This window comes from Ranitomeya imitator, chromosome 1, assembly GCF_032444005.1.
Source record: "Ranitomeya imitator isolate aRanImi1 chromosome 1, aRanImi1.pri, whole genome shotgun sequence".
NCBI lineage: Eukaryota > Metazoa > Chordata > Amphibia > Anura > Dendrobatidae > Ranitomeya > Ranitomeya imitator.
The window spans coordinates 340325645-340348160 of NC_091282.1; the positions used below are offsets into that span (position 1 = coordinate 340325645).

A 22516-nucleotide genomic window follows, 5' to 3' on the forward strand; every position below is an offset into this window, starting at 1 on the left:
CTAGACAGTCTGTAAAAGGGTACAGCCCAAACACTAGTACCTACTTCTACTTTGCTGACAGGATGATTTCTTTCCTAGTAATAAAACACTGCATCAAAGCTAGTTGTGTATATACGTGCGTGCATAGTATGTATGTATGTATGTATGTATGTATGTATGTATGTATCTATGTATGTATATATATATATATATATATATATATATATATGCGCACACACACACACACATTATAAAATATATATATATGCGCACACACACACACATATATATATATATATATAATATATATATATATATGTGTATATATATATATATATATATATATATATATATACACACACACACACACACACTTTATATATCCCTACAGTCAAACATGATTGTGATGATACGTTGTCCTATTACATATATGAATTACTTGCTCGATTTCCCAATATGAACACCTATGCCACCCCACATGGTTTTATTAATCACCTGTATTTCTATGGTTCTACATTTTCAGTGGGTCTTTTACATTTACAGATCTTTTTTTTTTTTACTCAAGCTGTTAATATTTAAAGAACCAAGAACCATAAATATGGAAAGCGGGACTTTTAATTAATCAAGCGAGCCTTCTAAGAGCCCCCCTGGGCCTACGTTCCATGGTTTAGATATGATTTATAGGACACATGTCTCTCTGTGTGTAGCAGGGAGAACTTCCTTTAGAGAGCTGTCAAGTCCCATAATGCACTGGAAGTGCTATGGCTCACCGTTGTTAACCATCTTGGGACATACTTATCCCTTTAACAGGACAAATGTTGCCAGCCGCCATTACTGCTCTCCTGATAGCGCTTTAGGGTTTTTCATCTTGAAAACGCTCCGTAAAGAGTCCATTGATGGCAAGTCGCAGGCAACAACAGTTTTCTGGCATAAAATGGCTCCTTGTGTTGAAAGTCAGACTGTACAATGCAGCGATCCACAAGTCAGACAATTCCATCAGTGTCCAATAAAGGCTTTGAAATGGGGTCACAGTCACCCCAGAGATGTCATAGCAATGGCATCAAATAAGAGGAATCCTATGTGTTGGAGAAAAAAAAAAAAAGGGTAAGAACAGGTAATGTTATATAAAGAAAATAAAAGTGGTGAGAACGAGTAGTTGGCACACATGAGAGCAGAGCGCCGCGTCTGCCAAACATGCAGCACGCTGGTATGTGACAAGACATGGCATTCTACACACACTGATATGTCAGAACGAGTCCAATTATGGGTAGGGGCAAATAGGCAAATGTGGATGAAAGAGAGAAAAGGAGAAGAATTAGCTGGAGAAGGAAGACAGAAAATGTACAAGTGTAGCGCAGGCTAGAAAAGAACTGAACGTAAGAAGAGGGGGAGGAGATGCTGAGAAACGAGAGCAAGCAAATCCAAAGGATGGCCAGAATGGGTATCCAGAGGAGGGAGGCTGCACTTGGTGAGGAGGGGGAGAGGAGCCCATCTGGCCACTGTGTTACACTGAGATTGCTGGTATTAAAGGTTCTCTCGGCTGAGTGGAATCAGGGGACGGCTGGTAATGAGATGACAAAACGCTGGCAGTCTGGGAGGAGCGGCTCGGTCACAGCGCTGCGCGCTCAGCTGGGTCATTTGTAAGTGTCAATCACATGGTGCCCAAGGGGAGGAAAGGGGGGCAGCGTCCCATTTCATCTGCCCAAGCAGAAAGCTGTAGCTCAACCAGGTTTTCCTAGCTACCTGCCCTATGTGCGGTCACCACCTGTCGGCACGGGCATGCATAAAGGTAGATATAGGAATCTGCATACAAATATACACACGAGCGCCATATAGTACTCGCGCAATATAAGAACACCACACGAGAAACGAAAGCAAAGAGCCGCACAGGAACAAATCAGCTGGATTTGTCTTGTGCAGATATATTGTATACTCATGCGACAGACCGTGGCAAATAAAATGGCACCGTGGCATGTCGTATTTACAGGCTGGCGTTATGTTTTTATGTGCAGGAGGGAGAACGTAGGAGAAAGTGGACGCAGCATCTCCCTCCCGCGATGCATTAAGATGCTGTCAGGAAAACCACAAGCCTTACATCTTACTCAGCCACATCATCCGGCTCCAAGATCCCCAGAAAATCCTCCATCAGGGCAGAGGATTTCTTCTTCTTTTTCGGCAAACCTGTATGAGGGAAACGAAAAATCAAACAAGTTTGAGAGACTGATCAACTTAAGGTTTCAGAGAAGACATTCATGTATGTGGGGGATTGTGGTCAGTGCGGGTATTGGAGAACAGCTTTCCATGACAAAACCATTGGAAGGTTAGTGTGACACATATATGCATCAGACACGCACATGTCCACCCTCCCCAGCCAAAAGACGTGCTTAAGTATCTCATGCACTGAAGGGTGACTGCCGGGATGAGTGGCACAGCTATATTCCCCAAATCCCCGGCATTATTTCTCACTGTTGCCCTGCTGTCTTCTCCAGGGAAGTTCCCTCCTTCGAGGATGGAGTGGGAGGCCCCACTGACTGACATGTTTACAGAATGCAGAAAACTAGTCAATACTAATTAACCTGCTAGGAGACACAGTTGCTGACAGAAGAGGAAGGAGGGGGAGAGAAGCACGTAGGGGAGCAAGAGGAGACCACTGCAAGAATTAGGAAGTTCGGGAAAGTCAGAGTGTGCAAATGGAAGGAGGTGACAGCTTAGGAGCAGCGGGGGCAATATGTCAGGGACAAGGGGCAAGGAAAGAAGAAGAAGAACAGAACTGATCCATCTCACGATTTAGTTGATAATGCATAGTATTAAATGAAAAAATTCCTAATATTCTAAAGAAGGAAATATATTCTATATACTCCTACTTTGACTCATCCCTACGTATTTGTTACATATGAACTACAGGACCATTTTTAGGATAAGTATAGATTAAATATCCCCCTTGTTGGATGCTTATTTATGTAATTCCTGTATCCACTGGACTCCTCTTCTTAAGAGTATATATATATATATATATATATATATATATTTTTTTTTTTTTATTTATATATATATATATATATATATATATATATATATATATATATATATATATTTGTTGCCAAACGTATCGACACCCCTGCAATTCTGTCAGATAATACTCAGTTTCTTCCTGAAAATGATTGCAATCACAAATTCTTTGGTATTATCTTCATTTAATTTGTCTTAAATGAAAAAACACAAAAGAGAATGAAGCAAAAAGCAAAACATTGATCATTTCACACAAAACTCCAAAAATGGGCCAGACAAAAGTATTGGCACCCTCAGCCTAATACTTGGTTTCACAACCTTTAGCCAAAATAACTGCGACCAACCGCTTCCGGTAACCATCAATGAGTTTCTTACAATGCTCTGCTGGAATTTTAGACCATTCTTCTTTGGCAAACTGCTCCAGGTCCCTGATATTTGAAGGTGCCTTCTCCAAACTGCCATTTTTAGATCTCTCCACAGGTGTTCTATGGGATTCAGGTCTGGACTCATTGCTGGCCACCTTAGAAGTCTCCAGTGCTTTCTCTCAAACCATTTTCTAGTGCTTTTTGAAGTGGGTTTTGGGTCATTGTCCTGCTGGAAGACCCATGACCTCTGAGGGAGACCCACCTTTCTCACACTGGGCCCTACATTATGCTGCAAAATTTGTTGGTAGTCTTCAGACTTCATAATGCCATGCACACAGTCAAGCAGTCCAGTGCCAGAGGCAGCAAAGCAACCCCAAAACATCAGGGAACCTCCACCATGTTTGACTGTAGGGACCGTGTTCTTTTCTTTGAATGCCTCTTTTTTTCTCCTGTAAACTCTATGTTGATGCCTTTGCCCAAAAAGCTCTACTTTGGTCTCATCTGACCAGAGAACATTCTTCCAAAACGTTTTAAGCTTTTTTAGGTAAGTTTTGGCAAACTCCAGCCTGGCTTTTTTATGTCTCGGGGTAAGAAGTGGGGTCTTCCTGGGTCTCCTACCATACAGTCCCTTTTCATTCAGACGCAGACGGATAGTACGGGTTGACACTGTTGTACCCTCGGACTGCAGGGCAGCTTGAACTTGTTTGGATGTTAATCGAGGTTCTTGATCCAACATCCGCACAATCTTGCGTTGAAATCTCTTGTCAATTTTTCTGTTCCGTCCACATCTAGGGAGGTTAGCCACAGTGCCATGGGCTTTAAACTTCTTGATGACACTGCGCACGGTAGACACAGGAACATTCAGGTCTTTGGAGATGGACTTGTAGCCTTGAGATTGCTCATGCTTCCTCACAATTTGGTTTCTCAAGTCCTCAGACAGTTCTTTGGTCTTCTTTCTTTTCTCCATGTTGAATGTGGTACACACAAGGACACAGGACAGAGGTTGAGTCAACTTTAATCCATGTCAACTGGCTGCAAGTGTGATTTAGTTATTGCCAACACCTGTTAGGTGCCACAGGTAAGTTACAGGTGCTGTTAATTACACAAATTAGAGAAGCATCACATGATTTTTCAAACAGTGTCAATACTTTTGTCCACCCCTTTTTTATGTTTGGTGTAGAATTACATCCAATTTGGCTTTAGGACAATTCTTTTTGTGTTTTTTTCATTTAAGACAAATTAAATGAAAATAATAACAAAGAATTTGTGTTTGCAATCATTTTCAGGAAGAAACTGAGTATTATCTGACAGAACTGCAGGGGTGTCAATACTTTTGGCCACAACTGTATGTATATATATATGTACAGTGGGGCAAAAAAGTATTTAGTCAGTCAGCAATAGTGCAAGTTCCACCACTTAAAAAGATGAGAGGCGTCTGTAATTTACATCATAGGTAGACCTCAACTATGGGAGACAAACTGAGAAAAAAAAATCCAGAAAATCACATTGTCTGTTTTTTTAACATTTTATTTGCATATTATGATGGAAAATAAGTATTTGGTCAGAAACAAAATTTAATCTCAATACTTTGTAATATATCCTTTGTTGGCAATGACAGAGGTCAAACGTTTTCTGTAAGTCTTCACAAGGTTGCCACACACTGTTGTTGGTATGTTGGCCCATTCCTCCATGCAGATCTCCTCTAGAGCAGTGATGTTTTTGGCTTTTCGCTTGGCAACACGGACTTTCAACTCCCTCCAAAGGTTTTCTATAGGGTTGAGATCTGGAGACTGGCTAGGCCACTCCAGGATCTTGAAATGCTTCTTACGAAGCCACTCCTTCGTTGCCCTGGCGGTGTGCTTTGGATCATTGTCAAGTTGAAAGACCCAGCCACGTTTCATCTTCAATGCCCTTGCTGATGGAAGGAGGTTTGCACTCAAAATCTCACGATACATGGCCCCATTCATTCTTTCATGTACCCGGATCAGTCCTCCTGGCCCCTTTGCAGAGAAACAGCCCCAAAGCATGATGTTTCCACCACCATGCTTTACAGTAGGTATGGTGTTTGATGGATGCAACTCAGTATTCTTTTTCCTCCAAACACGACAAGTTGTGTTTCTACCAAACAGTTCCAGTTTGGTTTCATCAGACCATAGGACATTCTCCCAAAACTCCTCTGGATCATCCAAATGCTCTCTAGCAAACTTCAGATGGGCCCGGACATGTACTGGCTTAAGCAGTGGGACACGTCTGGCACTGCAGGATCTGAGTCCATGGTGGCGTAGTGTGTTACTTATGGTAGGCCTTGTTACATTGGTCCCAACTCTCTGCAGTTCATTCACTAGGTCCCCCCCCGCGTGGTTCTGGGATTTTTGCTCACCGTTCTTGTGATCATTCTGACCCCACGGGGTGGGATTTTGCGTGGAGCCCCAGATCGAGGGAGATTATCAGTGGTCTTGTATGTCTTCCATTTTCTAATTATTGCTCCCACTGTTGATTTCTTCACTCCAAGCTGGTTGGCTATTGCAGATTCAGTCTTCCCAGCCTGGTGCAGGGCTACAATTTTGTTTCTGGTGTCCTTTGACAGCTGTTTGGTCTTCACCATAGTGGAGTTTGGAGTCAGACTGTTTGAGGGTGTGCACAGGTGTCTTTTTATACTGATAACAAGTTTAAACAGGTGCCATTACTACAGGTAATGAGTGGAGGAAAGAGGAGACTCTTAAAGAAGAAGTTACAGGTCTGTGAGAGCCAGAAATCTTGATTGTTTGTTTCTGACCAAATACTTATTTTCCACCATAATATGCAAAAAAAAATGTTAAAAAAACAGACAATGTGATTTTCTGGATTTTTTTTCTCAGTTTGTCTCCCATAGTTGAGGTCTACCTATGATGTAAATTACAGACGCCTCTCATCTTTTTAAGTGGTGGAACTTGCACTATTGCTGACTGACTAAATACTTTTTTGCCCCACTGTATATATGATACCCCTCATTCATAATATGTCTTTGTAGAGGAAGGGGGGGGGGGGGGGGGTGGCACGGTAGTTGAATTATTTCCGCTTTCACATATTTGTATATTATTTATTTCTACTTGGAGTGTACATACTATTTACTTTTTTTGCTACACTAGCATCCCCTGTTGGACATTCTGCTGTTTTAATGTTTTTATAAATAACTTGTTGTGTCAATAAAAATTATTTCAATGGATCTCTTCTGTATTCAACCTTTGTATACTTAGTCGGAGTGGTTGGCTTGAATTATATTGCATGGGAAGTGCCATTTATGACTACATGTGTATACTTGTGAGAAGTTAAAATAACAAAAGGCCGGTGAGACTGACAAAGTTAACCTTCTGGGTCGGCACTTGTAGGATATGTCGAGAGACCATAAACTAGGGGAGAAGGCATCTTGTGCACAATGTTTCATTAATAAGTGTATGCTTCATGACCTGAATATAGGTGAATCCTATGATTGCAATATGCTACACCCCATTTGGTAAAAAAAAAAGTCTCACGTAAATGTTCCCGTGGCAGCTGCGTTGCGGCCCAAAGTCCAAACCATTACGCAAGTTGTGGAAGAAAAATGAGTTTGTGGAAGATGAATGTAAATAGAGTATTAATAATCATAAGGATTGCCATTAACAAACATTTAAGTAAAGGGATGAAGAAAATAACCTACTTTTTAAATCAGTGTTGTTTTTATTTTTGATATCACATTCTTTAAAAAAAATAAATAAATAAAAATATTCCAATTTTCACACTGGCTACTAAGGTTTTTTAGACTCTTACAGCCTAAACTTTGCAGAAGATTTTTCAGCAGTCTCATTATCACAGGAGGGAGGCAGAAATACACAAGAAAGGGGCATGTAGAAATATTTTAAATAGGATTTATATTTCATATCCATTAATCACACCTCAGTAGGTACAGAAACGAAGTGGTGCAACCTTTCAGGAATATCACCCTTCATCAGGCTGGTAAGCAAGGGTCACACTGCATACATTTTGAATGCCCATGGTACGGGATAGGCATTTCCCCAGAAAAGGCAAACCAGGACACAATCCTACATCCTGTCTGCGGTGTGTGAAACTGTGGTGTGATTAAAGGGTTAGTCCGAAACCCAAAAGTAAATTTCAATTAATAAATCTGTAAAAACTAATAACTCTTGTGATTTAAGTCATGGTAAAATCCCTACCAATCCCTATGTCATGGAACGTAGGGTTCTGTTTATATTACCCACTTCCTATGGCGATTCGTTTGAGAACCCCAACGCATGATGGGACACAAACTAATTGCCATCTGCTGTCACTCCCCTTTCCGGAGTGGGGACGATTAACAGCTCTATATACAGCTGATGACATAGCATCCACCATTCACAATAGTGGGATGTCACAGCTCACCTCCTCTCCCTCCTTTCACAATGACCTTTGCACACTCTGATTCAATACACAAGATAGGGTCTGAACCAGTCTTTTGCTGCTAATATACATGTGCATTTCTAGAGAAAAAAAAAACAAGGAGTACGAGTCTAGAGAAGCCCCAGTAACTAACATGATAATGGCAAAATAAAGGTTGTGATATAAAAAAAAAAAAAAAAAAAAACTGCCAAAATTAGGTAAAAACATACATGTAAAATAAAATCCTAATTAAAACAGTACATCTTCTGAAGACATAGCCTGCCTATGTGAGAACGTGGCCATTTACACACCGGCTGTATGGCGGCAGCTACCGGAGACCCTACACCCAAATTCACCCAAAACCGACTACTCACCATGATATTGTTCAGCCGTTTTCCTCCTCAGAGTCTCCACACTTTCCTCTGTGTCTGCCCACTCCAGGACCAGCCTACGCCCATACAGATGGGTACTGTGGCACAGAGCATTGAATGCTCTCTGCGAAGAAAGGTGAAATTCAACAAGAAAATCCTATGCCAGTAAAAACTGGATAAAAATTATTATATTATGCCAAGATAAAAGCAAAAGAAAGCTAGGCATAGGCATGCAAAAAATCTTCTCAAAACATTAAAACATAAATGAAGACTCAAAACATCAATAGCAGAAAGTTACCTGGAAGTAGGAAATACCGGAGGTCAATATGAGACTATGCAATATGTGACTATGCAATATGAAACTATGCAATATGAAACTATGCAATATGAAACTATGCAATATGAGACTATGCAATATGAAACTATGCAATATGAGACTATGCAATATGAAACTATGCAATATGAGACTATGCAATATGAAACTATGCAATATGAGACTATGCAATATGAAACTATGCAATATGAGACTATGCAATATGAAACTATGCAATATGAGACTATGCAATATGAGACTATGCAATATGAAACTATGCAATATGAGACTATGCAATATGAGACTCTACTGCATTCTGCTTCCCTCGCCTCCCCACAATCTCACAAAAGACGCCACAAGGTTCATATAAATATAGCTCCTGTGACACAGCCTGGATTGGTCCCCGGATTTCACACTGAAAACTGTATACATTGTTAAAGAAGTTTCTCATACCTCCTGATGTTGGTGTACTTACTTTGAAAACAAATGGCTAGGATCCTGATAATATATGCATTTAAATTATTATAAGAGACAACACATTGAAAGAACAAGTTCTGGTCCACACAGATAGGAACCAGCCATTTTGCAAATATTTTCAAAGTAAGTACATCAGCCTTATCGAGTAGAAGTGGAATTCTCCCTAAAATTTGTATTCCTTAATCTGTTACCGATAAATATGTCGTGAAGTGTTAATATAGTCACACAATTACCATTTGTTACTGCTGTTCCTAACCACATGACCACAACTCAGACCAGCCGGCATACAGATCATCTTCTGTGTGGACCATAAACCGCTCTCTCACTTTAAAGGGAACCTGACACCTCAAATTGGCGGGATATTTAAAGGAGTTTTTACCGGTCCGATGGGCGGCGTTTCCTCTTCATTTCTCCACCCTGTCCGTCCCTGTTGTCCGCAATATGTTAATGAATTAGAATACTTGTAATCCATAGTTGGTGCGTGCGCAATGCAATCACGCGCAGACTGCTTTGCCCATCTGCGGGCAAAGCTGAAAAGCATTACTGCGCATGCGCCCGCGCACTATGTCCCGGAAATATTTTGCGGTGTTCTAGGACATAGTGCGCAGGCGCATGCGTAGTAATGCTTTCCGGCTTTGTCCGCAGTTGGGCAAAGCATACTGTGCGTGCGCCACCGTAGATTGCATTGCGCACACGCCAACTATGGTGCACATGTACTCTAATTCACTAACATATTGCAGACAACAGGGACGGACGGGGTGGAGAAACAAAGAGGAAACTCCGCCCATCGGACCGGTAAAAACTCATTTAAATATCCCGCCAATTTGAGGTGACAGGTTCCCTTTAAGTCTGTAACAGCCTTGATGGGAACCTCACAGGTTTACACTGGGAAAGCAACTATGTGGTCCATGGAGAAGATGTTCTGAGACAGGTACACTGCCCCGCAGTCATGAGGTTCAGCAGGGGTCTGGAGCGGCGCTGGGAACGGGAGAAGATGGTGTAATATTTAAACACATTCACAATATACTAGATACATGTATTAAGGAACTAAAAATTTTATTGTGAAATATGTTGACCGATATGCGTTAAAATACCTTTTTGATTTTAGATAGAAATGCATTTAATAATGAATAATCTTATCCACTTCTCAGCTGAATTAGGGGACTTTTGTTGCCAGAGTAGAGGTTCTCATTCAATGCCAGCAAACATATAACCAAAACCCAAATATCGATTAGAAAATCATAGAACTTTTCATTTACAAAAAATCCTGCAGATCTTTTCTTCTTTATCCATACTGGGAAAACACTGATGGTAATAACGGACACACTGAAGGAAAACACTGATGGTAATAACAGACACACTGAAGGAAAACACTGATGGTAATAACGGACACACTGATGGAAAACACTGATGGTAGTAACGGACACACTGATGGAAAACACTGATGGTAGTAACGGACACACTGATGGAAAACACTGATGGTAAAAAGGACACACTGATGGAAAACACGGACACACTGATGTAAAACACTGATGGTAATAATGGACACACTGATGGAAAACACTGATGGTAATAATGGACACACTGATGGAAAACACGGACACACTGATGTAAAACACTGATGGTAATAATGGACACACTGATGGAAAACACTGATGGTAATAACAGACACACTGATGGAAAACACTGATGGTAATAACGGACACACTGATGGAAAACACTGATGGTAATAACGGACACACTGATGGAAAACACTGATGGTAATAATGGACACACTGATGGAAAACACGGACACACTGATGGAAAACACTGATGGTAATAACAGACACACTGAAGGAAAACACTGATGGTAATAACAGACACACTGATGGAAAAAAAGGATGGTAACAACAGACACACTGATGTAAAACACTGATGGTAATAACGGACACACTGAAGGAAAACACGGACACACTGATGTAAAACACTGATGGTAATAACAGACACACTGAAGGAAAACACTGATGGTAATAACGGACACACTGAAGGAAAACACTGATGGTAATAACGGACACACTGATGGAAAAAAAGGATGGTAACAACAGACACACTGATGTAAAACACTGATGGTAATAACGGACACACTGATGGAAAAAAAGGATGGTAACAACAGACACACTGATGTAAAACACTGATGGTAATAACGGACACACTGAAGGAAAACACGGACACACTGATGTAAAACACTGATGGTAATAACAGACACACTGAAGGAAAACACTGATGGTAATAACGGACACACTGAAGGAAAACACTGATGGTAATAACAGACACACTGATGGAAAACACTGATGGTAATAACGGACACACTGATGGAAAACACTGATGGTAATAACGGACACACTGATGGAAAAAAAGGATGGTAACAACAGACACACTGATGGAAAACACTGATGGTAACGGACACACTGAAGGAAAACACTGATGGTAATAACAGACACACTGAAGGAAAACACTGATGGTAATAACGGACACTGATAGAAAACACTGATGGTAATAACGGACACACTGATGGAAAACACTGATGGTAATAACGGACACACTGATGGAAAACACTGATGGTAATAACGGACACACTGAAGGAAAACACTGATGGTAATAACAGACACACTGATGGAAAACACTGATGGTAATAACGGACACACTGATGGAAAACACTGATGGTAATAACGGACACACTGATGGAAAACACTGATGGTAATAACAGACACACTGATGGAAAACACTGATGGTAATAACAGACACACTGATGGAAAACACTGATGGTAATAACGGACACACTGATGGAAAACACTGATGGTAATAACGGACACACTGATGGAAAACACTGATGGTAATAACGGACACACTGAAGGAAAACACTGATGGTAATAACAGACACACTGATGGAAAACACTGATGGTAATAACGGACACACTGATGGAAAACACTGATGGTAATAACAGACACACTGATGGAAAACACTGATGGTAATAACGGACACACTGATGGAAAACACTGATGGTAATAACAGACACACTGATGGAAAACACTGATGGTAATAACGGACACACTGATGGAAAACACTGATGGTAATAACGGACACACTGATGGAAAACACTGATGGTAATAACAGACACACTGATGGAAAACACTGATGGTAATAACAGACACACTGATGGAAAACACTGATGGTAATAACGGACACACTGATGGAAAACACTGATGGTAATAACGGACACACTGATGGAAAACACCGATGGTAATAATGGATACACTGAAGGAAAACACTGATGGTAATAACAGACACACTGATGGAAAACACCGATGGTAATAATGGATACACTGAAGGAAAACACTGATGGTAATACCAGACACACTGATGGAAAACACTGATGGTAATAACAGACACACTGATGGAAAACACTGATGGTAATAACGGACACACTGATGGAAAACACTGATGGTAATAACGGACACACTGATGGAAAACACTGATGGTAATAACGGACACACTGATGGAAAACACTGATGGTAATAACAGACACACTGATGGAAAACACTGATGGTAATAACGGACACACTGATGGAAAACACCGATGGTAATAATGGATACACTGAAGGAAAACACTGATGGTAATAACAGACACACTGATGGAAAACACCGATGATCATAACGGACACACTGATGGAAAACACCGGTGGTAATAACGGACACACTGATGGAAAACACTGATGGTAATAATGGACACACTGATGGAAAACACTGATGGTAATAATGGACACACTGATGGTAATAATGGACACACTGATGGAAAACACGGACACAGTGATGTAAAACACTGATGGTAAAAACGGACACGCTGATGGAAAACACTGATGTCACCAGTACTGGCTTTTCATGTATTTATATGGACGTGTGAAGGAGGCCTCACAGAATAAATCCTTCTAGGAGCGGTTTTCCTTAACTGAAGCCACGTGGATCTCAAAAGATTGCCTCGTGCTACACTAGGGTGAAGTTCTGGATGTGTCAAGCTCAAAGATGTGAGGGTAAGCTATTTTTGTATGTAAGCTCTCGTGGAGTAGAGATTCAGAGATGTCAGGACTAGTGCAACAGTTGAATATGTAGGTTAGATTTTTTGGTGACTATTTCAACATTCGCCCTCTTGGGGTCCGGCGCAGACTCTCTGCCGCTGTTTCTGATGTCTGTTATTGTCTACAGCGCTGACATGGCATCCACAGCATTGCAGTCAATCAGTCAGTGAGCTCAGGGGCTCCGAGCAGCAGGTGCAGTTAGCTCGGGCAGAGCCACCCAGCTCAGTTCTAGGGTGCAGCCATGCTGAGGGACCAGTGGAAGAGACTCAGCACTGGACCCAGGGAGAATTAGAGAAGGACAGTTTGTTTTTATTAAAAAAACAAACAAAAACTCTAGCTGGGGACAAGGGTTTACCAAAACTGAAAACCACTTAAAAAGATTGGTATAACTATAACCAATTAAATATTTTCTTTCCCGCAAAGATACAGAGGGTATGTGTTATTTATGAGTTATCTACTGTATTAGGCCATGTTCACACGTTGTGTTTTTGCTGTGTTTCTGTGCAAATTTTAAGCTGAGATTTCAGAAATCTCATGTACACAACACCGTTTTTTTTCCCTGACTGAATTGGAAAACTGCTGCATTTTTTTTTGTTTTTTAAATAAGCAGCATGTCTCTGCTTTCAGCGTATCTGCAGCATTTTTTACCCAAAGGAAGCAACGAGTAAGGCTACTTTCACACTAGCGTCGGGCTCGGCCTGTTGCAGTGCGTCGGGCCGAGGTTACCGACGCTAGCAGTGAATGCGCCGCACAAAGAGGGCAGCGGATGCATTTTTCCAGCGTATCCGCTGCCCCATTGTGAGGTGCGGGAGGAAATGGCGGACCGTCGGAAGCAAAAAACGTTACATGTAACGTTTTTTTGCTCCCGGCGGTCCGCCACAACATGGCGCAATTGTCGCATGACGGTTGCGACGTGTGTCAATGCGTCGCTAAAGTTAGTCTATGGGGCAAAAACGCATCCTGCAGACAACTTTGCAGGATGCGTTTTTTCCCCTAAACGACGCATTGCGACGTATTGAAAATATACGTAGTGTGAAAGTAGCCTAAGTGCAAAAACACAGGTATCAGATATTGCTGCACTTTTGGTACAAAAACCTAAGGAAGTTGCATCATGTTTTTTTTTATTGACGGAGACAATAAAAACGCAGAAAAACTTAGCGCAAAAACCTGTTTTTTGTGAGCAGCTTTTTACTTCCCAAACAGCAGGTTTTGCCTGCAGAAAGAAAAGCAGCAAAAATGCAACATGTCAACATAGCCTTAGACAATCGCTAACCAATGCAGGTGTAGTGAATCGGGACCACACTAGTCAGGGAGCCCAATGGATGCACATTTGTTACCTTGGCCATTTCTATTTTAAATAGCTAATTTCAGCCAAGTACTTCGTTACCTTTCTAAATAAATTGTTGACAAGAGGGAGGAATTTCCTCTAAGTTTAAGCTATAACTATGCTAGTCTGATGAATCTGAGAACGGCAGCCTTGGTTCTTCGCACATGACAAGAATATGTTGTGTATGTCTTGATCATTATGGATGATCACTATTTATGGTATTTTTCAGACTATAAGACGCACCCCAAATTTTGGGGGGAAAAATAGATTTTTATGAGATGGGGGTCCGTCTTTTTGTCCGAATTTAAGGTATCTTACCTGAGGAACATTGCTGGTACAGCGGGGTCACAGGAGGCATGGTCCCTTCCTCAGGAAGCCAGCGGCGGCAGAAGTGGGGCAATGCTGCAGTCCTGGGGTGCGATGCTGCAGGTCTGGTGTCGGCGGTGAGGCAGAGCACCGGAGCAGGGTCCCTTCCTCAGGATGCCAGCGGCAGAAATGTGTCCACACTGCTATCCACTGTGAACGCATCACCGGTTTCCCTGCGGCCATCTTCCTGAAGCCATGGGCCGCTGGAGGCTTCAGGAAAATGGCTGCCAAAGGCCGCGTGTGCGCAGATTGAGGTCTTGGCGGCCATTTTCCTGATGCCGAGAACTCAATCTGCGCACGAGCGGCCTCCAGCAGCCATTTTCCTTCAGGAAGATGGCCGCAGGGAAACCGGTGATGCGCTCGCTGTGGATATTGGGCCGCGGTGTGGACAGAGGCGTGGACACCGGACAGCAGCGTGGACACATTCCTGCAGACGGTATCCTGAGGAAGGGACCCTGCTCAGGTGCTCTCTGCACCGCCCACGGCGCAGCATCGCCACTCCTCTGCCGCCGCCAATTCCGCTCACAAAACCCCCCCGGTAAGACTGTGTACGCACCATAAGACGCACCCATTTTCCTCCCAAATTTTGGGGGAAAAAAGTGCATCTTAGGCTATGTGCACACGTTGCGGATTAGGCTTAGGAATTTCTGGTGCGGATTCTGCCTCTCCTGGCAGAAAACGCACCTGCGGATTTGTCGCGTTTTTTGTGCGGTTCCGCAGCGTTTTTTGTGCGTTTTTGCTGCGGTTTTCTTGCAGATTTGCTATGTTTTTTACCCCTGCGGTTTTCTATAACGGAATGGGTACAAAAACGCTGCAGATTCACAAAAAAGAAGTGACATGCTACTTCTTTTAAACCGCAGCATTTCCGCAGCGGATTTTCTGCAAAGTGTGAGCCTTCGCGGGCAGGGTCCTCACTCCTCCTGTACCAGTTATGACTTGTATTGTCTAAGATTATTGTACTTGCTTTTATTATGTACTAGATTGTGGCCCGATTCTAACGCATCGGGTATTCTAGAATATGCATGTCCCCGTCGCTGAATCAGAAACGTGGGATTTCTATGTCCTTTATGACATCATCGTCGCTGTGCCCGTCGCTGATTGGTCGAGGCAACCTTTATGACATCATCGTCGCCATGGCAACCATTATGGCATCTACGTCGATACTGTGCCCGTCGCTGAATCAGAAACGTGGGATTTCTACGTCCTTTATGACATCATCGTCGCTGTGCCAGTTGCTGATTGCTGGCGGCCTCGACCAATCAGAGACGCGGGATTTCCAGGACAGACAGACAGACAGACAGAAAGACAGACAGACGGAAAAACCCTTAGGCAATTATATATATGTATACCCCTCCTCACATGTAAAGCGCCATGGAATAAATGGCGCTATAACAATAAATAATAATAATAATAATAATAAAGTGTGCACAGCAAAAAACGCTGCGGATCCGCAGAGAATCCGCAACGTGTGCACATACCCTTATGGTGGGAAAAATACAGTACCCCCAATCTCCATATCCCTGCCTGTACAGGAGCCAAATGTCAGCATCTATAGCCAACATAAAGCAAAAAATCTTAGCTTATATTCATTAATCTATATTAAGTTTGGCAAATGGTTACTGAAAATCTTTTTTTGGCAGGACAGGTCTGTGAGTTTGTTTGGTTTGATAGGTGGCTAAAGTCTCTTGCACATGATCAAGTGCATTTTGTTGGCCCATAATGAAAATAAAAAAATATTCAGTGGTATGCGTGCCCCAATGTAATACCTTAATAATTATTCTGTAATGTCATATTGGTCTAGAATATGGTTCTGTACACATGCCACACATTCTTACAAAGATCTATTTGGACTTATCCTGACTAAAGAGTTACCCTGTGGGGCACAATACTACAGCTGCAGGAATGTGCCATTAATATTAATGATGACTGCATCAACTGGTTGTGAATGAAAGAAATCAGATGCGCATTCAGACATTGCACAATATGGTCCTTGATTATGTCAGTTTACATACAAAGCAGTATTATCTATTTATTTTTTAAGCTGCTAGTTCTGGAAGGAACGGTTTAAAGGACTTGTCAGCAGATCAAAAGTGTCCAGTTCTTGCTCTTATTTTATTTCACAAGAACTGCCAAATATTGCTTTTAAAAAAAAAAAATAAAAAAATAAAAAAAACACCACCATATGGCGCCAAAAATATGGACCTTTATAATTAGTACTTCTCTATATGGTCTTTATCAAGGGGGTGTGACTCTCTGTGTAATTATTCAAAGCAGTTTAAAGACACGCCCCTGGTGAACCCCGTCAGCCACACCCACTTAGTGAAGACCATAAAATTTAGTAACAAATAAAGGCCCATATCTCCAGAACCGTATGGTAAATTTATTTTATTATTTTTTTTAAAAGCAGAATACTCAAGGGAACAGCTGGAATAAAACAACAGGAAAAGCCAGCTACTATTGACCTGGTGACTCATCCTCTAAATACTCAAATTTGTCTTCTAATAATCTTTTTATATTGGCTTATTTTTATTATGAAGAGTGAGATTATTAATCACCATAAAACACGCATATTAGTATAGAGCATACTTCACATAAAATCTCATATAATGGACTCGGTAAAAGGGTGTTTTCAAACCAGTTGGACTCCAAACAAATTAATTCAAGCAACAGAATAAACCACATAGTGCTGCAACCGATAGAGATTATTGTAGGAAAACACAAAACGGCTTTTGTTGACAACCGAGATCTCTTCAATGCAAAAATGTCATATAGGTCAAGGACATGCAGCCATAATATTGTATATCTCCAAAAGCAATCTGTGTTCCCGGGTCACAGGTTGTGCTTGCCTGTATCTACTGCCAGAGGCTGTGCCGTACCAGCCCACCAAGACGGAACGACCGGGTCGAGACACAGTGCGAGCCAAATATTAACAGATCTGAGAATGCTAGGGTACAAATGAGGATGTAATTGGAGGATCCTGTTCAGCATAAACAGCATCTAAACATCACCCCCTCTGCCTGTTTATTTACACAGATGCATCACTTGTTAATTGGGAAAGAGGCAGTGTGAAAACAGCTATTTACGAAGGGGGGCTGAAAACAGGATCCCCATGTCTGGAGAGAAGTGTGATGCACAATATGAGATAGGATGCGGAATCTGAGCAGCACAAAAGGCGTGCAGACTATGGCATGGAATAAAACACCTCCAACGTTCACGGTCCGAGTACTGTCTGGACTGGCCGCGGCTCTCCTAAGCCTGACCTCAACATCTTCATAGGCATAGAGTGTTGACGTTAAGTCTGAAGACCCAAGGCCTGTCCAGAAATCGGGGTCTGTACTCGGACTGTGGACCTTGGACATGTGAGAACTGACTAAGGGTATGTGCACACGTCAGGATTTCTTGCAGAAATTTCCTGAAGAAAACCAGAAATTTTCTGCAAGAAATCCGCATTTTTTTTTTTTTTGCGATTTTTTCCCGTTTTTTTCGCGTTTTTTTTTTTAGCATTTTGCAAGCGAAATTAGCTTGCAGAATGCTAAAGTTTTCCAAGCGATCTGTTGCATCGCTTGTAAAACTGACGGACAGGTTGGTCACACTTGTGTTTGACAAGTGTGACCAAATTTTTACTATAGATGCAGCCTATGCAGCATCAATAGTAAAGGATAGAATGTTTAAAAATAATAAAAAAAATGGTTATACTCACCTGCAGACAGCCGATCTCCTCAGCGGCGTCCGTTCCTATAGATGGTGTGTGTGTGCAGGACCTTCGATGACGTCGCGGTCACGCAACCAATCACAGGACCGTGACGTCATCGTAGGTCCTTCACACAGAGCATCTATAGGAATGGAAGCGGCAGCGTGCACCGCTGAGAGGCGGAAGGACTCCGGGACCATCAGAGGGTGAGTATATGACTATTTTTTATTTTAATTCTTTTTTTTTTTACCAATTATATGGTGCCCAGTCCGTAGAGGAGAGTCTCCTCCCCTCCACCCTGGGTACCAACCGCACATAATCTGCTTACTTCCTGCATGGTGTGCACAGCCCCATGCGGAAAGTAAGTAGATCAATGCACTCCTAGGTGTTCAGAATCCCCGCAATTCCGCAAATTTAATGAACATGTTGCTTTTTTTTCCGCAATGCGATTTTTTCGCGGAAAAAAAAGCAACATTTGCACAAGAAATGCGGAATACACTTTAAATAATAGGAGGCATATGTATGAAAAATACTGAACGTGTGCACATGGCCTAAGTGTACAGTCAGATTAAATTAATTTATTCATTTTATAGCGCCATCATATGCTGCAGAATCATCATCGTCACGGTCCTCATTGGGGCTCAATATCTAAACGTGGGGGGAAACCCAGAAGACCACCACAGAAACTCCTTGATGAACCCAGGACCCAAAGCCAGGTGCTAACCACTGAGCCACCATCTTGCTCAGACGACCAATGTCTTGCCAAGGCATGACCAACTTTAATACAGAATGTACATACAGAAGAGTGGAAAGGAACAGGCTCCTTCTAACATCTTGTTCTCACCTTGGCATCTTGTTTTGTTACAAAGTCCACAAAACCAAAACCCCGGTGAGCTCCTGTGCCAGCCATCTTCTTAGGCAGACGAACGGTCTTCAGTTCACCAAAAGTGCTGCGTTCAACATGGAGGAAAGTTAGTAAGGAAAATCAACAATAACTCCGTTAGATGCAACGTCCGGAGGCCAACTTGTAGCACACAAATTCTAAGACTTATTGCTTTACACAATGTCTCTACCCATGATGGAGGTTCTAACACCAATGCTTCCTTATGTTTGTCACACTTATACCATCAGGCAACTATTCCAACCAACCCGCATGAGACAACGTTCTATTCCCCCCAGGTCACAGAGTCTCCTTCACCTAGGGTTCCCACTACAGGCAATAATCCTGTTAAAGAAAAGGACAAAACAAATGAAAGATGCATTAAATCCTCCCAGGAATGGTTTTCTTACAAGAAAGAAATCACTGACCAAGACATCTCGCTGCATTCTTCTTACAAAAGCCCCATACACCTCAAAAGATACTATCAGCCCCTGAGATTTTTTTTTTTTAAAAAAAAAACAGTCGTCAGCCCGCACAATGTGTCTGCGGTACATACCAAGGACACACAGAAAAACAAAGATAGTCAAGCGTGAACACTGCAGTGATGCCAAATTGTGACATGAATGAGACACAAGGTCACTCAATCCCAATAGGTACGATAGGCAGTGAGTACTAACAATACACAGATAGTCAGAATCGGGTGTGAAAAGATGACAAGATGTAGGTAAGGGTACACCCTGCATACTAATGCATGAATCTCCATACATCCGGGGCTCCACCGCAAAGCTCAGCTCACTCTGCAGAAACACAGTACCACACCTCCCCCTGGTGGACAAGGCCTAATAATACAAGAAGCGGCATTCACCTGAACAGCTCTCGGACTTCCTTTACTGTAGCCTGGAATGGAACGTTTCGAACAAGAATCTTTGAGGTCTTCTGCTTTTTGTTCACCTGTTTCTTTCGATCAGTGGGCACTACGGACCTACAAAACACAAAAGTAAAATTGTGTATCCTTTATCCAGTGGATAAAGCTTTTAAAAGCAACATAAATGTAGATTTCTGTAATCTGAGGTGATGAGAGAACCTGTTTGGGTCCCTCCTTATGCGGCAAGCTATAGCACTTACCGAACAAGATGCATCAGGGACCCGGATACCTGGAGCGCTCCCGATAATCAGGTGTCTGGTGCCGTAGCTGCTTGTGTCGCTGCTGTTTCACGGTCCAACATATGAATGGAGAGTCTGTTAGTTGGGCTCTCCATGCATGTGGTGTGACAGTCACACAGCCGTGACACATGCAGCTGCGGCACCAGACACCTGATTATCGGGAGCGCTCCAGGTATCCGGGTCCCTGATGCATCTTGTTCGGTAAGTGCTATAGCTTGCTGCATAAGGAGGGACCCAAACAGATTCGCTCATCTCTAGCGCTGAGTGCCTGACAATCTATGGAGAATGGATTCTTAAGGTACCTTCACACATAACAATATTGTTAACGATATCGTTGCTTTTTGTGACGTAGCAACGATATCGTTAATTAAATCGTTATGTGTGACAGCGACCAACGATCAGGCCCCTGCTGGGAGATCGTTGGTCGCTGAATAAAGTCCAGAACTTTATTTCGTCGCTGGACTCCTGCTGACATCGCTGGATCGGCGTGTGTGACACCGATCCAGCGATGTCTTCACTGGTAACCAGGGTAAACATCGGGTAACTAAGCGCAGGGCCGCGCTTAGTAACCCGATGTTTACCCTGGTTACCATCCTAAAAGTAAAAAAAAACAAACAGTACATACTTACCTACAGCCGTCTGTCCTCCAGCGCTGTGCTCTGCTCTCCTCCTGTACCGGCTGTGAGCGTCGGTCAGCCGGAAAGCAGAGCGGTGACGTCACCGCTCTGCTTTCCGGCCGCTGTGCTCACAGACAGTACAGGAGGAGAGCAGAGCACAGCGCTGGAGGACAGACGGCTGTAGGTAAGTATGTACTGTTTGGTTTTTTTTACTTTTAGGATGGTAACCAGGGTAAACATCGGGTTACTAAGCGCGGCCCTGCGCTTAGTTACCCGATGTTTACCCTGGTTACCGACATCGTTGGTCGCTGGAGAGCGGTCTGTGTGACAGCTCTCCAGCGACCAAACAGCGACACTGCAGCGATCCGGATCGTTGTCGGTATCGCTGCAGCGTCGCTTAATGTGAAGGTACCTTTAGCCTGTAGTGTCGCATACGCTAAGGAAGCACATCTAATCCCTTGGACTAGTTCTACCTCAGATTCCCTAATAACTGCCCCCGGGTATGATTGACAACCTGCATCATGGTCCACAGTATTGTACGCAGGTTGTCAGGCATGCCCAGATGTTGTGATCAGAAGATCCAAAGCACAACTAGTCCGGGGGAAGAGAGATCCTGCCGGGCTAGTCCTGCCTCATTAGTGTATACAGTTATGGCCGACACTGTTGGCACTCTCAAAATTGTTCCAGAAAATGACGCATTTCTATTGCAATTACACAGTTTTGTTATACACATGTTTATTTCATTTGTGTGTGTTGTTCAAAGGCAAATTGGAGGAAAGTTCACACAAAACCCCCCAAAAAGGGCAGGACACAATTGTTGGCACCGTCAACTTAATATTCGGTTGCACAACCTTTGGAATAAATAACTGCAATCACTTCCTATAACCATTCATAAGCACTGCTTTTCTTTTGCTCTCAAATAAGCTTTCAATATGGCTTTTTCCAGCCTTGATAGTCTTAGCATTGCCACAGGATATGGCAAACAAGTCGAAGAGATGCAGGTCTTCTTTGTGGGTCTCCAAGTCATCCATGGACCTGACTGGAAATGGCTGCGCACCTCCTCCGCATTTAATCACAGTTAATATTTGCGATTGCAATGCCAATGGTGTCTTTATTCATTTATCTGGCTGTGATTATGTATAAAAAAATGAACCCCAATTTGTCACAGTGACAACTCTGGATGATCTTTTCTAATGGGCAGCCGCATTTCGCCTGGCAATATGCTACAACTAATCCCATGACCCCACTTCAGCCAATCTGTCAATGATAAATTGATGGATTTTTGACATGTGACAAATGGTCTAATCCCATTCACTTCCAGTATTTAAAGGGATTCAGTGAAAATAACATATGCATAGACTATTTGCTAACTTCTAGGTCAGCGGAGGTTCAACTTCAGGGGTCCACACCAACCAGCAGAATGGGGCACTCAAATCCTTATTACAATGGAGT

The 22516-nt window shown here is 42.5% G+C and overlaps 1 protein-coding gene across 3 annotated transcripts in view; it reads right to left on the reverse strand.

Annotated features, from left to right (window-relative positions):
• Positions 1-576: 576 nt before the first annotated feature.
• The window catches only part of RBM19 (RNA binding motif protein 19), a 126362-nt gene continuing 104422 nt past the window's right edge, over positions 577-22516 (reverse strand). For 2 of the 3 annotated variants that reach the window (XM_069759809.1, XM_069759808.1), the window contains exons 21-25: positions 20149-20265; positions 19248-19353; positions 8120-8240; positions 2075-2160; positions 577-1055 (exon numbers count right to left, since the gene is read on the reverse strand). In XM_069759809.1, the coding sequence (XP_069615910.1) occupies positions 2078-2160; positions 8120-8240; positions 19248-19353; positions 20149-20265 (427 nt within the window). In that variant the 3' untranslated portion in view covers positions 577-1055; positions 2075-2077. The remainder of the gene's footprint in view (positions 1056-2074; positions 2161-8119; positions 8241-19247; positions 19354-20148; positions 20266-22516) is intronic. The other variant, XM_069759803.1, reaches the window with a different exon arrangement.